Raw genomic sequence first — 14,025 nt, forward strand, 5'->3', positions numbered from 1 at the left:
TCCCATATGTTTAGTTTTGAATGCTAAGCATGCCGCCAAATCAGTCTGCAAATATAAATTTATTTGCCATCTGTATCATATAATTATAATAGTAAATTATAAAATTTTTTGGCATCTCATATATATTATAATAATGAACCTTTTTACCTTGAAATGTTCTCTGTTTTTTTTTTTTTTTTTTTTTTTGGATGTGTGTGTGTCTGAAATATACATAGTTCATTTGGCACGCAAAATCAGCACGGAGGCAGCTTTCTTCTCCATTTTATAGGATATATTATATAAACTATATATTATATTATGCCTTATCTAAATTTATGATAATGGTAATCGACATGGGCGGAGACAGCTGCCTCCATGCAGATTTGGAAATTTCCCTCGGAGTATATATATTTTCTTCATTGAAAAGAAATGTCATTTTATAATTTTGTCTCCACATTTAATTTTTTCTAAGGCTGGCAAAGTAATTCTAATAAAAAGAGCCTTTCATATTCACTTTTACAAAATTTCTTTCCTTTTCCCCCTCTCATTCCTCACTAACGTGTGGTATTCTCTTTTTCATAAATTTTACTATAAATTTTATTATTTGTCATTATTAATAACAATTATCAATCGAGACATTTAATGTTATTATTTTTTATATTAAAATTTTAAAAATAAATTATTTAATAATAGTTATTTAATATGTATATATCATTGATGATTATTTATGAGAATTTTCTTTTTTTCTTTTTCCCTACCCTCTCAAGTCTCACTTACCCATTATCTCTCTTACCCGATTTTCTTTCTAAGCTTTTCATCTTCACTTTCCTTTTTTATATTCAAGTGCACTGAAGACAAAGAAAGATAAATATTTTTATTACTTCTTTACATCCTATAAATAAAAAGACATTTACCATAAAAAAAAAATAATAATACAAACAAAAAGGATAACGAAAAGGATATCTCAGGTATTGTTTATAAATGTAATTACAAATCAGCAAAAAAAAATTATTTTGTCATTGAATCTTCTCATAAAATTCTGGTTGTTTTATTTTTTTTTGTCTCATGACCTAGATGAGTTCATAGTTGCTTTCAGAGCTCATTACCAGAAAAAAAGGTTAATTCCATATAGATGAATTATACTTATACATACAGTATACGCGCCATGATTTATTTTCTGATACTGTGGTACCTATATAATGATAAATTATATAAACAAATAAGTTTTATGACAACAATAACAAGTGTTACCGTCCATGTTATGAGAAAACTTTAACGAAAAAAAAAAAAGATATTATGAGAAAACAAATAAAGCTACTTTTTGTATATCATTTTCGTTTTGTGATGCAATGTACCTTCTACTTGCCTCAATATTTATAACTTAATTCAATTAAACAAAAAAAGTCCAATGAACAAGGATTGCTAAATTGGGATTTACATAATATAAATAAATATGAAGAATGTAAGTACAGTAATTCATTATTATGATGAAATATTTTTATTTTATAACTTATGTTTGCATACATTTTTTTTTTTCCGAAAACATGTTGATATTCATGTTGAAACTATATATGTACATGTTAAAAAAATTCAATAACTTTGCTGCCACAACCTAAAAATTCTAGCTCGGCTACTGGTAATTGATATTAATATTTATGGTACGAGACCATTACATGAAATTTAATATTACATAAACAATCACGTCATTGTTATCTTCTTCTTTTTTTAAATTATTGTCATTTGATTTATAATGATAATCAATAATAAAATTGAGAGTTAATATATTAATAATGTTAAAAGTACCAAAAAATTAACTAAATATTTTACCGGGCAAATATATATATATATATATATAACTTAGATATAGATAAATAAATGTTTTAAAATATTATTATAATTAAATATTCAAACCAATAAAATAATGTCATATCATTTTATTATAATAGTGTTTTTATTTATTTATTATTATTATTTTTTTATGTCTATAGCATTATATATACATATGGGACTTATGATGGCATTTTTGGCTCACAAGGAATGTATAGTTCATACCATTATTTTGTTGAGTTATGTTATTAATTATATTTAAAATATTTATATTATTTTAATTATTTTTTAATTTGATATGTTATTGTGTATCATATTTGCAAATATAAGATTTCCAAAAAACTAAAGAAATAATGAATGAATGGTGAATATGTAGTTATGGATCCAGATCCTCTGTCTCCAACACTTGTTTCCTTTGTTGTCCCACAAATAAAATTTTGGGGCTCAAGAATGTGAAAAAATAAAAATAAAAATTGGGAGAAATTGTGCATCATAAATTTTTACTATTATATTCGTTCTTTATGATTCAAAGTGCAGGGAAAGGACATCACCCTCTTAAAACGTTGCTGTGTTTATATGGACGTTTAAGGTTGATCCAAAGAATCGAATAAGTCCAGAATCTAAAGAGCTTTATGAAACGCTTTATCGAATTTCTTTGATTTTTTATTTTGTTCATTTCCCATCAGATTGGGGGTTGAAGTTTTGTGTGCACATATCGCCATAAGCACAATTTGTTTTCCTCTAATTTTTTTTTTTTTTGAATTTATTTTCAATACAAATACCATTTTATAGCTTTCATCCCTTTTATATTTTTATTTTTTTTTTCCACTCCACATGTTCTTGGGTTTATCAATCTTCGATTTGTGGAAGTTTGGAACAAAAATTTGTATAGTTGAGTTGAAAAACGCCCATTAGGGAATTTTAAAAAAAAAAAATTAGGCTAACGTGGCAACATTTTATTTGTGGAACAGAAAAAGGGACAACATTTTGGACACAGAGGATCTCCATCAAATAGCTAAATAAATTATACAATCTTTAGCCAAAAAACAATACAAGGCATCAATCAAGAACGACTTCAATGTTCAAATTTCAAAAGCAGCAAAAGAAATAACAAAAGATAGCAGTCGACCAAGACGTTTTATTTATTTGTTTATTTATTATTTTTTGTTTCTTCTTCATCTTCTTATTGTCTGGGCTTCCTTGTTTGCATGGGTATAGTTTTTCCATACTTTGTCCTTTTCCTGATCAGCTATTCGGATTGTCTGAGCTTCCTCTCCTGTGAGAGTTGTTTGGCAAAACAGACAAGAGCTTCAGCATTGGTACCTTCTCCTTCAATAGCCTCATGCTTGCCAGTTTCCAAATTTACCATCGAAACCGGCTTCTTCAACAGTTGCTCACCAATCTCCACAAGCCTTTTCAGATTCTTCTCCGTCGCAACATCAAGGGACGCATCATCACCGGTCAACGTGTCATCCTAGTTTGTTTTTTTTTTTTTTAATATTTATTAATAATAATATTATTATCCACAATCAATCACATAAAATATATTATAACTAAAACAAAATACAAATCGATAATAATAATAATAAATAAAAAATTTTACCTGAATACGGAGATAATTTTTGTTGCTGTTCGAGGACTGGAACAGAGTAGAAACATGGATATCAACCATGTCGGAGCTTGCATGTGAGAAAATGTCTAATATGGGTGAGCTTCCATTATTATACACCCAAGGAAGCAACCCCCATTCAGAGGCCCTCTTTGCATTGTATTTCTCTTCATGCTCTGCTGCTCCGGTTCCCAATGATAATACTAACATTCTTCTGCTATCCATGGGTGTTATCTCTGGGAATTCTGTGCTGTACTTCATTGTAATTTCCATTGAAATTTCGGTGATCGCCACCATTGTCTTTTCATTTTCACAAAATGAAATTCAGTCACTCCATATATATATATATATATATATATGAATATGAATATGAATATACGAAATTCAACACCAAAAAACTGAATTTTGGAAAAAAAAAAAAAATTGGTTACGGGATTGTTTGCGGCGACTCCACCGTCGATGAGATCGAAAGTGTAAGGATTTCCGTCATTGTCTTTGGTCTCGAAGTAGTGTGCCGGAAGATAAGTTGGAGCTGCGGAGGTTCCGATGCACACATCTGAAAGCAGAGCATCTTTTGTAGGTTTTCTTTTTCCCTGTTTTACAACAAAATTTTCGTTATTGCTTTTTGTGTCCGATTGAGAAACTTGATTCTTAATTTAATACCAAAGTTTTTATTTAATTTTTAATTTCCACGAACATATATATATATATATATACACCTCGTTGGAAGTGAAAATCACAGGCTGAAGGCGTTTGATGTCGAAAGTTGGTATGACAACATTTGTAAGTGTCTGTTTGATAGTGAGGTCGCCCAGCAAGTTCTTTGCGAGCGAGTGAAGGTACTCGCCATCGTACTTTGGCCCCCAGTCAAAGAAACCTGCTGAAGGGTTTGTCTGGAAATTATCCCGACTGAGTCCCCATAAACACCCATCCGAGAAATTTCTTTAGTAAAATATTATATTTGCTGATTGAAATCCACAAGTGAAGGGAAGAAAAAAGGAAAAAAAGTGATTTGGTTTTTATTTATTTATTGATTTGGTAAAGTGTTTTAGCTTTTATCAGAAATGGTTGATTAGAAAAAAAAAAATATATATATATATATATATATATATATATATATTAGTCTGTTTAAAAGGGTATTAATTAATTTCAAAGCTTTTTTTTTGGTTTAGGTGTACGGCTGCAATGGAACTTACTTTTCCTGAGAAAAAATCTTGGGGCAGTGCTCCAAGTAGAAGGTACTGATGTCCTTAGCAGCATACAAGGGTCGGTTATCCTTGTTGGGAGCAGCGAGCATGGTGGTCACCAACCCTCCCGTGCTTGTCCCAGCTATAACGTCGAAATAATCTGCTAGTCTTGCATTTGATCCATCCAACGCCTACAAAACCAAGTTTATATATACAAATGGACTACCATATAATCAAACATGAAAAAATAGATAAATATATATTTAACATAATATAGAGCAGGGAGATTCTTATAAACATATATACATACCTGAAGTTGGGATTCAAGAAAGGCTAAGAGAATGCCAGGAATTATGCCCCTAATGCCACCTCCATCAATAGTCAAAACAGTAACCTTACTTCCCTTTGGAACACTAGTAGCCATGTACTTTTGATCGAAAAGAACTTGCTAAAATTGAAAGAAATTGTAAGTGACGTCTTTTAGCTTCTATTTCCAATAAATTTCTATGGTGGTGAGATAAACATAAGCATGTGTAGGATATTTATAGGCTGCAATCTATCTTTCATGTGAACCTGTATCTTCACAAAACCATATTTTAAATTAATAATTCGATATCTCATAGATAGTCTGTGAAGTTCTACATCGGTTGAAAAGGAGAACGAAATATGGTTTATAAGCATGTGAATACATTTATCTTGAAGACGCGTTCCCATAAGAAAAAGTAAAACCGTGAGGGGTAGAATTGGGCTCACCACCTAGCTTCCAAAGCGGACAATATCTCGGTTGGGCCTAGATGTAACATCCCATATCGGTTGGAAAGGAAAACGAAGCATGGCTTATAAGTGTGTGAATACCTTTCCCTTCAAGACGAGTTTTAAACCCATGAAATGCTAGGTAGCTGGGGCTAGGAGGGCCCTTGGGCCTGAACCCTTTGAACCCAAAGCGGACAATATCTTGATGTGGATGGTCTGAGCTACCCTTTGAACCCAAAGCGGACAATATCTTGATGCGGGTGGTCTGGGACAATATCTATATATTTTTATAGGATCTATAATTTCAATAATATATTAAATTACATTAATATATTATTGAAATAAAGACTCATTTTGATTCTCCATAATTTAGAAGAACTATTTTGTATTTATTTTTTCTTCAATATTATATTGATTTAATTTAATACAACATATATTTTCGTGTCACCAATATAATATTTAAAGAATAATTTTTTTATAAGTTTCTAACAAAGTTTAGAACAATTCATTTATAAATTTTTAATAAAGTTCATTTATTTTAAATATAATTTTAGTATGTCACTGAACTTATATTTAATTATTTTTTAAATTTTAAATCATAAAATTTAATGTAATAAACGGTTCTCAAATATAAATCTAGGTTTAATAAAGTTATGTAAATCTTATTTGAAACTGATTATATATATATATATATATATGTATTATTGAGGTTATTTAAATCCAATACCTCACATATGTAAGAGTGTAATATTATTTCTAAGTTTTGAATCTAGTTTTTAGGAACTTACAACCTTTAATGCTTGTGTACTCATAGGTTTAGCTTAGTGATAATTTATTGAAGGTTCACTTTCTAGTCCAAGGTTCGAATTTTAAGTTGAGTGAAAATCCCTCACTAGGCTGACAGAGGACGTGGTTTAGAAAGTTGTAAAGAACATTTATCTATAAGCCACTTTCATGTTAAAAATGTGAAAGTTAATTTTGTTTTCCGATTTAAAAGCATACAAGATGAACACTTATTGTCGTTTATCAAAAAAAAAAAAAAAAAGATGACTACTTATTGTCATCAAAAGAAAAAATATAAAAAAAATATAAAAATCACATATCCGATTATTTTTAAAAAGAAAATATTTAATATATAAATATAGACCAGTAGTTTGGGAGGAATCATAATTGAGTGGTAATGAATTAATAATTACTTGCTACATGCATCCTCAAAATGATCAAATAGGCCAGCGTCATTGTTGGCGAGTCCACGCTACAAGGGACTTTGAAGTTCATATCACACGAGAAACACTTACATGGACAGTCCTAGGAATCCAGTTGGTGCGACCCACAGACATTAAGAAGCAACCAGCATGTCAAATTGCCATCTCTGCCCGACTCCATATGTCTCAATTGAAAACAAGCATTTTACTTTCTCTCTTTTTTCCATCCAAGCCAGTGCACTGCACCCACTATCTCTTCCTTATCTGCTTTTTAACTTTTATTTTCTTTTTGTCTTCCGCTTCCCCACTTGCAAATCAAGAGTAACATTATGTGATGTACGTAAATAAAAACAGTGTTGGTCGTTGTTGAAGATCATATCTATCTTTATCTCTTCAATTGAAACCATTGAATGAAAATTATAAATATGAGTAAAAGTGGGGAAAAAAAGAAGAGAAAGGAAAGCAAAAGAAATTCCAAGTACACCCATTGTAAGATTTTCGGAGAAGAAAAAAATTAATTAAGAAAAGATGACAAGAAATATATATAGTTGAGTAAATTATTGAAGAGATTACATAACACATAGACAATCTAACAAGAAAAATCCATTTTTTTTAAAAAAAAATTCTTACTAATTGTTTTGTAGAAAAAATATATATATAAAAAGGAAAGCAATACATAAATGCCCAATCAACTAGAATCCATTAAAAAAAAAAAATTTCTTTTTTTGATTTGCGGGTGAAGGGAAGATGAAGACGAAGATGAGAAGAGAATTGAAGGTAAAACAGTGGAGCGCACAATTGCTGATGGAAAAGAGAAAAAGTTAAATGTTTTTTTTTTTTTTTTTTTTGATTGACGATACGTAGAAAGGACAAAAGTGGTAGTTTGATGTGCTGTCATTTTGCTGTTGGTGGGTCTCACCACTTTAACAACTTCCAAAGTAGTGTTATAAGCTTTCGTCCTATCACACAGCCCATATTCCAATCAGCAGCCCCCTAACCCATCTAAAGTCTTCGCGATTGGCTGGCAAATTCCAGCGACAACTCTTTCCGTACCTAGGATCCCTCTCTTCTATCATTAGATTTTAGACTAATTTATTGATTTTGTCTTCCTTTTTTTTGTTTTGGTAAATAATTTATTGATTTTGACTGCATTTAATGGATTGAGAGAAAATGGGCCTGTCCTAGAATTTTCGGGCTTTAGGCGAATTTTGTAGATTAGCTTTTTAATTTTTTTTTCCATGTTTGGATATATAGATATATATAATAGAATTAATCAAAAAATTAATAAAAGTTTAAATATTAAGTAATTGATAGAAGAATAATAAAACCTGATTAATTTTGTAAAACTTTACTTCAAAAATATTAAGAATCTATCAAAATAATTAGTTTCAATACAAATATTTTAAAAATAAAAAGAGTAACTTGATCGTACAGACTATATATAAATGGAGATCTTAACATTCATTTCAAAAAATTGTGATATTAGAAGAGAAAAACTGGACTCAAATGGAAATACATAAAATATGGCATTAAAAAGATTTAAATCATAAAAAAAAAAAATTAGAAAAGTGAGAGCCTGAAAGAGATTTTTTTTTTTTTTTTTAATGCCTAAGAGTGATCTATGCAAAAATAGTGATTTATGTAGACGATCAAAAAGAGTGATTTATGTAAGAGATAAACATTCCAACAAAAGATAATTAAGTGTTGCATTATAGAAAGTAATCAATTAGGTCCCCTTTCCTTTCTGAATTCAAAATACATTAAAAAAGTGCATATTAAACTGATTCATTAAGTTATTCAGTTTGTTTCTCTATGAGAAAAAATACATTTAAAGTTTTTACCAAAAGCTAACAAACTTATAATATATATCATCCACTGTGTAACAATTGACACCATAGGAGACATTAGAATCCAGTAAATGTTAATTGCCACATGAACACTTGGTTACTTTCTCTAGATCAAGATAATAAATATGATTAAACAAATCAAAGATGTGAAAATTGTATTATTGTGTATTTCTTTGAATGTAATACAGCAAGTATATATACATGAGAAACCGAACTATATAAGGAAGCTATACAATAAAATCAATTACAATCCCATAATTATATCCTAACGTTAGATAAACATATATGGCTATTAATAATCCTAACATTAATAATATATATATATATATATAGTTTTAATGCAGTTAGGATATTTTAATTTCATAAAATTATGATATATTCAAATCAATAAGAATAAATCAATCATTTTAATTTTTTTTACTGTACCATGAATTTATAAAATAAAAATGTTTTGACTAGATTATTATTTTTTTTTTGTACGGCTGCAATGGAACTTACTCTGCCCGAGGAAAAATCTTGGGGGTGTGCTCCAAGTAGAAGTTACTAATGTCCTTAGCAGCATAGAGGGGTCGATTATCCTTGTTGGGAGCAGTGAGCATGGTGGTCACTCACCCACCTGTGCTTGTTCCAGCAATAACGTCAAAATAATCTGCGAGTCTTGCATTTGATCCATCCAACGCCTACGAAACCGAGTTTATATTTATATATATTTATATATATATATATATATATATGAATTGACCACTATATAATCAAACATGAAAAGAAAAAAAAAAAATATATATATATATATATATAGTACCTGAAGTTGGGATTCAAGAAAGGCTAAGAGAATGCCAGAAATTATGCCCCTAATGCAACCTTCATCAATACTCAAAATGGTAACCTTGGTTCCCTTAGGAACACTATAGCCATTTACTTTTGATCGAAAAGAACTTGCTAAAATTGAAAGAAATTGTAAGTGTGTGACGTCTTTTAGCTAAATATTAATTCCAATAAAATTCTATGATGCTGCAATAAACATAACCATGTGTAGGATATTTATAGGCTTCATTCTAGCTTTCTCGTATCCCTGTAACTTCGCAAAACCAGATTTTAGATCAATAATTTCATATCCTGTGAAAGGTCACGTTTATTTTACTTCAATGTGTTTAATCCAAGTCTTCAATTCTTCTTTCATTGCATGCAATAATTTAGGCCTTATTTTACACTGCTCGTGCTCAGACTTGGACATTTATTGGCTACTTGAAATAAATAGCATATTTTTAATGATAAATAACATCTTTTAAGATAAATGGTGAGTTTTATCCAACAACATTCTATATTCATTCTTTTTATTCTTTTTTTTTTTCTATAAACATTTAATTGCTCTATTTTTTTTTTTTTTGTTTTGGTTTGTATATAAATTATATTTCAAATATTATATAATGACATGAGAACTAGCTATATAAATTCAATGTGGAGAAATAAAATCGCTTTTATTTTAATATTATATTGATTTAATTTAATGTTGTATATGTTTCCATGTTACATGCCACTAATTATATGATATTTAAAAAATAATTCGTATAAAAAAACTGTTATTAAAAAACTTTTTTAAAATTTCACTTTTTATTTCATGCTATTTATCATAAAGTATACAATCTTTATTTTAGTTCCGTGGCAAGAATACAATCTCTAACGATCTCTCCTTGTCTATGTGTCTCTCATGAAAAATAGAAAGCAAGACCAATTTAACTTCCAAAACTAGCCCGGCAATCAATGTTTTTCACTTTGATAGTACAAATTTGAAGCTTGTATCATGTATATGAAAAATTTTTCTGTACACAATGTATACCAAGGTGGAATCCAAAATGGTGCACATGACCAATAAAAAAATACCATATATATATATTATCATATTTTAATCATTTTAAAAAATCTACATAACCTTCCTTCATATAATAAACGTCATTTAATTTCTATTACCCTTTTCATTTTTTTTCATTTTTTTAATTTCTTTTTCTCCTCTTCCACTTTCTTTCACTTCAGTTCATCATTTGCCCCAAAAAATCAAAGATTTCCATTCCCCACCATTTTAGATCGTCTTATCTGAATTTCCCTCCTAACATCCTTAACATCCTTGTTCGTCACAAGCTTCCTTCTGGCGATAGACTTGCATGCATACTTTTTACCCGTCGCCTTCTATGTACAAAGATGGGTGATCCCAAATTGGCCCCTTCCTAGTTCTTTATCGAGGGTGTAAATAGAGGACAACTGGATGTAAATAAAGGACAGCTTGATGCCTGTTTGTATAAGCAGTAGTCTTCTTGGCAGAGCTGATTCAATAGATATGGAGCGGAGGTCTCTTCGCCAAAAGAGAGAGGGCAAGAAGTGTTGTATTTGAGGAGTATAAATAGTATTTAGATTTTTTGAAGTTTGGCAAAGTTATAAACTTTGAGAAGGGTGGACTTTTTTTGTTTTTTTTTAATCCCTTTTTGGAGAAGAGGGAACTCTCTATTTGAGCCCTGGTGGTTTTGGCGTTGATGGGGTTGGATTGAACGATTCTTGGTTTCTCTTGGTTAAATTTTGGAACTGATGATATGTTGAATCAAAGGAGGAGGATAAGATTGGGATGTCTTGGAATTTGGACTATTTGGAGAAAGAGAGTCCCATTTGGAAGAGATGGAATGGCTTGTCAAAGGAAAAAAAAAAAAAAAAGCAAGCGATCGAGAGCAAGAGAGAAAGAGATTGGAATATCAATGAAAAAGGGCAGAATTTGAAAACCCTAAGTAGAGGACATTAAGATTTTGCCTAGCATGATCTAGAGAGACAGCGAACGATTGATGTAGATGAGAAAAGATCAAATATGGCGGGAATAACAGAGGATTCTATGTGAAACATAAATGGAAGAGGAGAAAAAAATAATAAAAAAGAATATTGCCGATGAGTGAAACATAAATGAAAGAGGAGAAAAAATAAAATAAATAAAAGGGATAACTGAGAGTAAACGGTGTTTATGATATAAAAAAAGTTGATGTGGACTTTTTAAAATGATTAGGATATGATAGTATATATGGTATATTTTTAATGGTCATGTGTGCCAACGTGGATTCCACCCTGATATACATTGTATATCGAAAAATTTCTCCATGTATATATATTCTAAAAGTTTAGGTGAACAAGTTGCAACTTTATTAGGAATTTTTGAATCCATGGCTTCACATATATGAGAGTGTTATATCATTACTAAGTTTTGTATCTAGTTTTTTGTTCAGCTAAAAAAAAGTTTTGTATCTAGTTCTTCAAAACTTAAAAACTTTAATGCTTGTAACCTCATCATCTTTAATATTTCTTATGTCAGCATATATATTTTAAAGGAATTATTTCACAGCCAACCAAAATAAATTACGTTCACAGCCAATCAAAATCCTATATAGTAGATAGATCAATAATAAAATAATTCACCATCTCACTTATGAGATTCTTTTGTAATATATTTAATAAGGCTTGCACATTAGATTTATTGTTATTATAATATATTCAACAGCTCTGGGGTTGTCGCTTAGAAAGTTGGAAAGAACATTTATGTATAAACGACGTTCACCTTTAAAAAAAAAAAATGTGAAACTGAAAACTTTGTTTTCAGAATTAGGAATTGAAAGCATACAAGAGGAGCACTTATTGCCATCAAAAGAAAATATAAAAATATAAAAATCATAAGTCCACATATTTTTAAAAAGAAAATATATAATATATAATTTAGAACAGCAACTTGGGAATAATCATAATTGAGTAGTACTGAATTAATTATTATTTGCTCTATGCTTCCTCAAAATGATCAAATAGGCAACCTTCATTGTTGGCAAGTCCACGCTACAACAGACTTCGAAGCTCATATCACACGAGAAAAAGCTCCTATGGAACAGTCGTAGGAATCCAGTCGGTACGACCCACCAACAAGAAGAAGCAACCAGCATTTATATTAAATTTTGCCACCTCTGCCTCTCTCAATTTAAAAAAGAAAAAGCATTTTACTTTTTCTCTTGTCTATCCAGCCATGCACTGCACCCACTTTCTCTTCCTTCTCTGCTTTTTAACTTCATTTTCTTTTTGTCTTCATCTTCTCCACTTGCAAATCAAGAATAATTAATATTATCTAAACGAATAGTCTCGGGAGCAGTAAACAATGGTGAAAAAAAAAACTCCAAAACTTAAGAGTTTGACTGAAGGATTGTAAATAGAAACAGAGTTGCTCCTTCTTGAGGATCATATCTCCCTCTCTTCAATTGAAACCATTGAAGGAAAATTATAAATATGAGGAAAAGTGGGAAAAAAAAAGAATAGAAGGAGAGCATAAGAAATTCCAAGTACAGCCATTGTAACATTTTTGGAGAAGAAAAAAAAATACAAGAAATATATATTATTGAGTAAATAATTGAAGAGATTACATTAATACACATAGACAATCTAAAAAAATAAAATAAAATAAAATCAGCAGCCCCCAACCTATCCAACGTCTTCGGCAGTGGGCTGGCAAATTTCACCGACCAATTCTTTCCGTACCTATAGTGGATCCCTCTTCTGTCATTAGATTTTTAGACTAATTTTTTGATTTTGACTGGATGAGAGAAAATGGATGAATGCAGTCCTCCTACACAAATTCCACTTTCTTTTCTTTTCTTTTCTTTTTTAATACAATTTTTCATTTCCCATTTTCAATCGCAAAAATCATAATTACGTTTTTTGTAGTTTTGTCTTCTTTCAAGGAAATGAAGATGTAAATCATTGTTGATTGAATAGGAGTTTTTTACTTGTTAGTTTCCTTTTGATGTCTTATCGCACTGTTATTTTAATTGTGATTGAATGTATATGTTTTGGCAAATTGCATTGGCATGCATTTTATAAATAAAATATGTTATTTTTTTTTTTCAATAAAATATTTTAACATTTTTAAAACCAATATATAAATACACAATTCTGATATAGTTAAGATATTTTGATTTTGTAAAGTAATTGAACAGTTTAAATAAGTTATAATAAACCAATGTTAATTGATTTGAATTTTATTATAACTTTATAAAATCAGGATATCATAAATAAATAATTATTATATATATATATATATATATATATATATATAAGTTTAATATAGAGAGGTTTATATTCATTTCATAATATGAGAATTTAACATCTAATATAATTTTGAGAGAGTAGATTTTCCACCAGGGTAAACATAACACATCTAGCATATAGACATGTTTCATGAAAAAGTGTTAATTCTAGAACAAAATTTACTATTTTAAAATAATATTCGATATTAAATTTCTGTCGTACAAAATAAATCTATATTTTCTAGCTTTTTTCTAAATTAATCGTGAGTCATCACAGAGGTGTTAAATGATTTTAATTATCTTTTTCATAAGCAGATGTTAGATGATTTCTTATTAACCTTCTTTTTAAAAAAATTAAAAAAATTTACGACTAGGAATATTCTATTTCCGATGTTTTGCACATACGACAAGAAAAAGGTAGCATACATACGATTTGCATTTTTAAATTAAATGGATGTTATTACCTCTTCATAGTATTCAAGATAAAAGTCTCTTTTAAGTAAAATGCTTGCCGAGAATAAAGTA

The 14,025-nt window shown here is 29.5% G+C and overlaps 1 protein-coding gene across 1 annotated transcript; it reads right to left on the bottom strand.

Annotated features, from left to right (window-relative positions):
- Positions 1 to 2,809: 2,809 nt before the first annotated feature.
- LOC107424764 (patatin-like protein 2) lies at positions 2,810 to 5,125 on the bottom strand. Its single transcript, XM_016034622.4, has 6 exons — positions 4,913 to 5,125; positions 4,612 to 4,793; positions 4,135 to 4,324; positions 3,847 to 4,008; positions 3,410 to 3,715; positions 2,810 to 3,280 (listed from the first exon to the last, which is right to left on the bottom strand). The coding sequence occupies exons 1-6, from the start codon at positions 5,024 to 5,026 to the stop codon at positions 3,056 to 3,058; spliced, it is 1,179 nt and encodes a 392-aa protein (XP_015890108.3). The 5' UTR covers positions 5,027 to 5,125; the 3' UTR covers positions 2,810 to 3,055.
- Positions 5,126 to 14,025: the final 8,900 nt, after the last annotated feature.

This window comes from Ziziphus jujuba, chromosome 7 (genome assembly GCF_031755915.1).
Source record: "Ziziphus jujuba cultivar Dongzao chromosome 7, ASM3175591v1".
Lineage (NCBI taxonomy): Eukaryota > Viridiplantae > Streptophyta > Magnoliopsida > Rosales > Rhamnaceae > Ziziphus > Ziziphus jujuba.

Bases quoted from the DNA above. Each gene is read 5' to 3' on its own strand.
- LOC107424764 (XM_016034622.4), bottom strand. From the start codon at position 5,026: ATGGCTACTAGTGTTCCAAAGGGAAGTAAGGTTACTGTTTTGACTATT. The intron at 3,716-3,846 runs GTAACCAATTTT...GAAAATGAAAAG, and splicing joins GAGTCGCCGCAAACAATCCC to ACAATGGTGGCGATCACCGA. The intron at 3,281-3,409 runs GTAAAATTTTTT...AAAACAAACTAG, and splicing joins AAAATTATCTCCGTATTCAG to GATGACACGTTGACCGGTGA.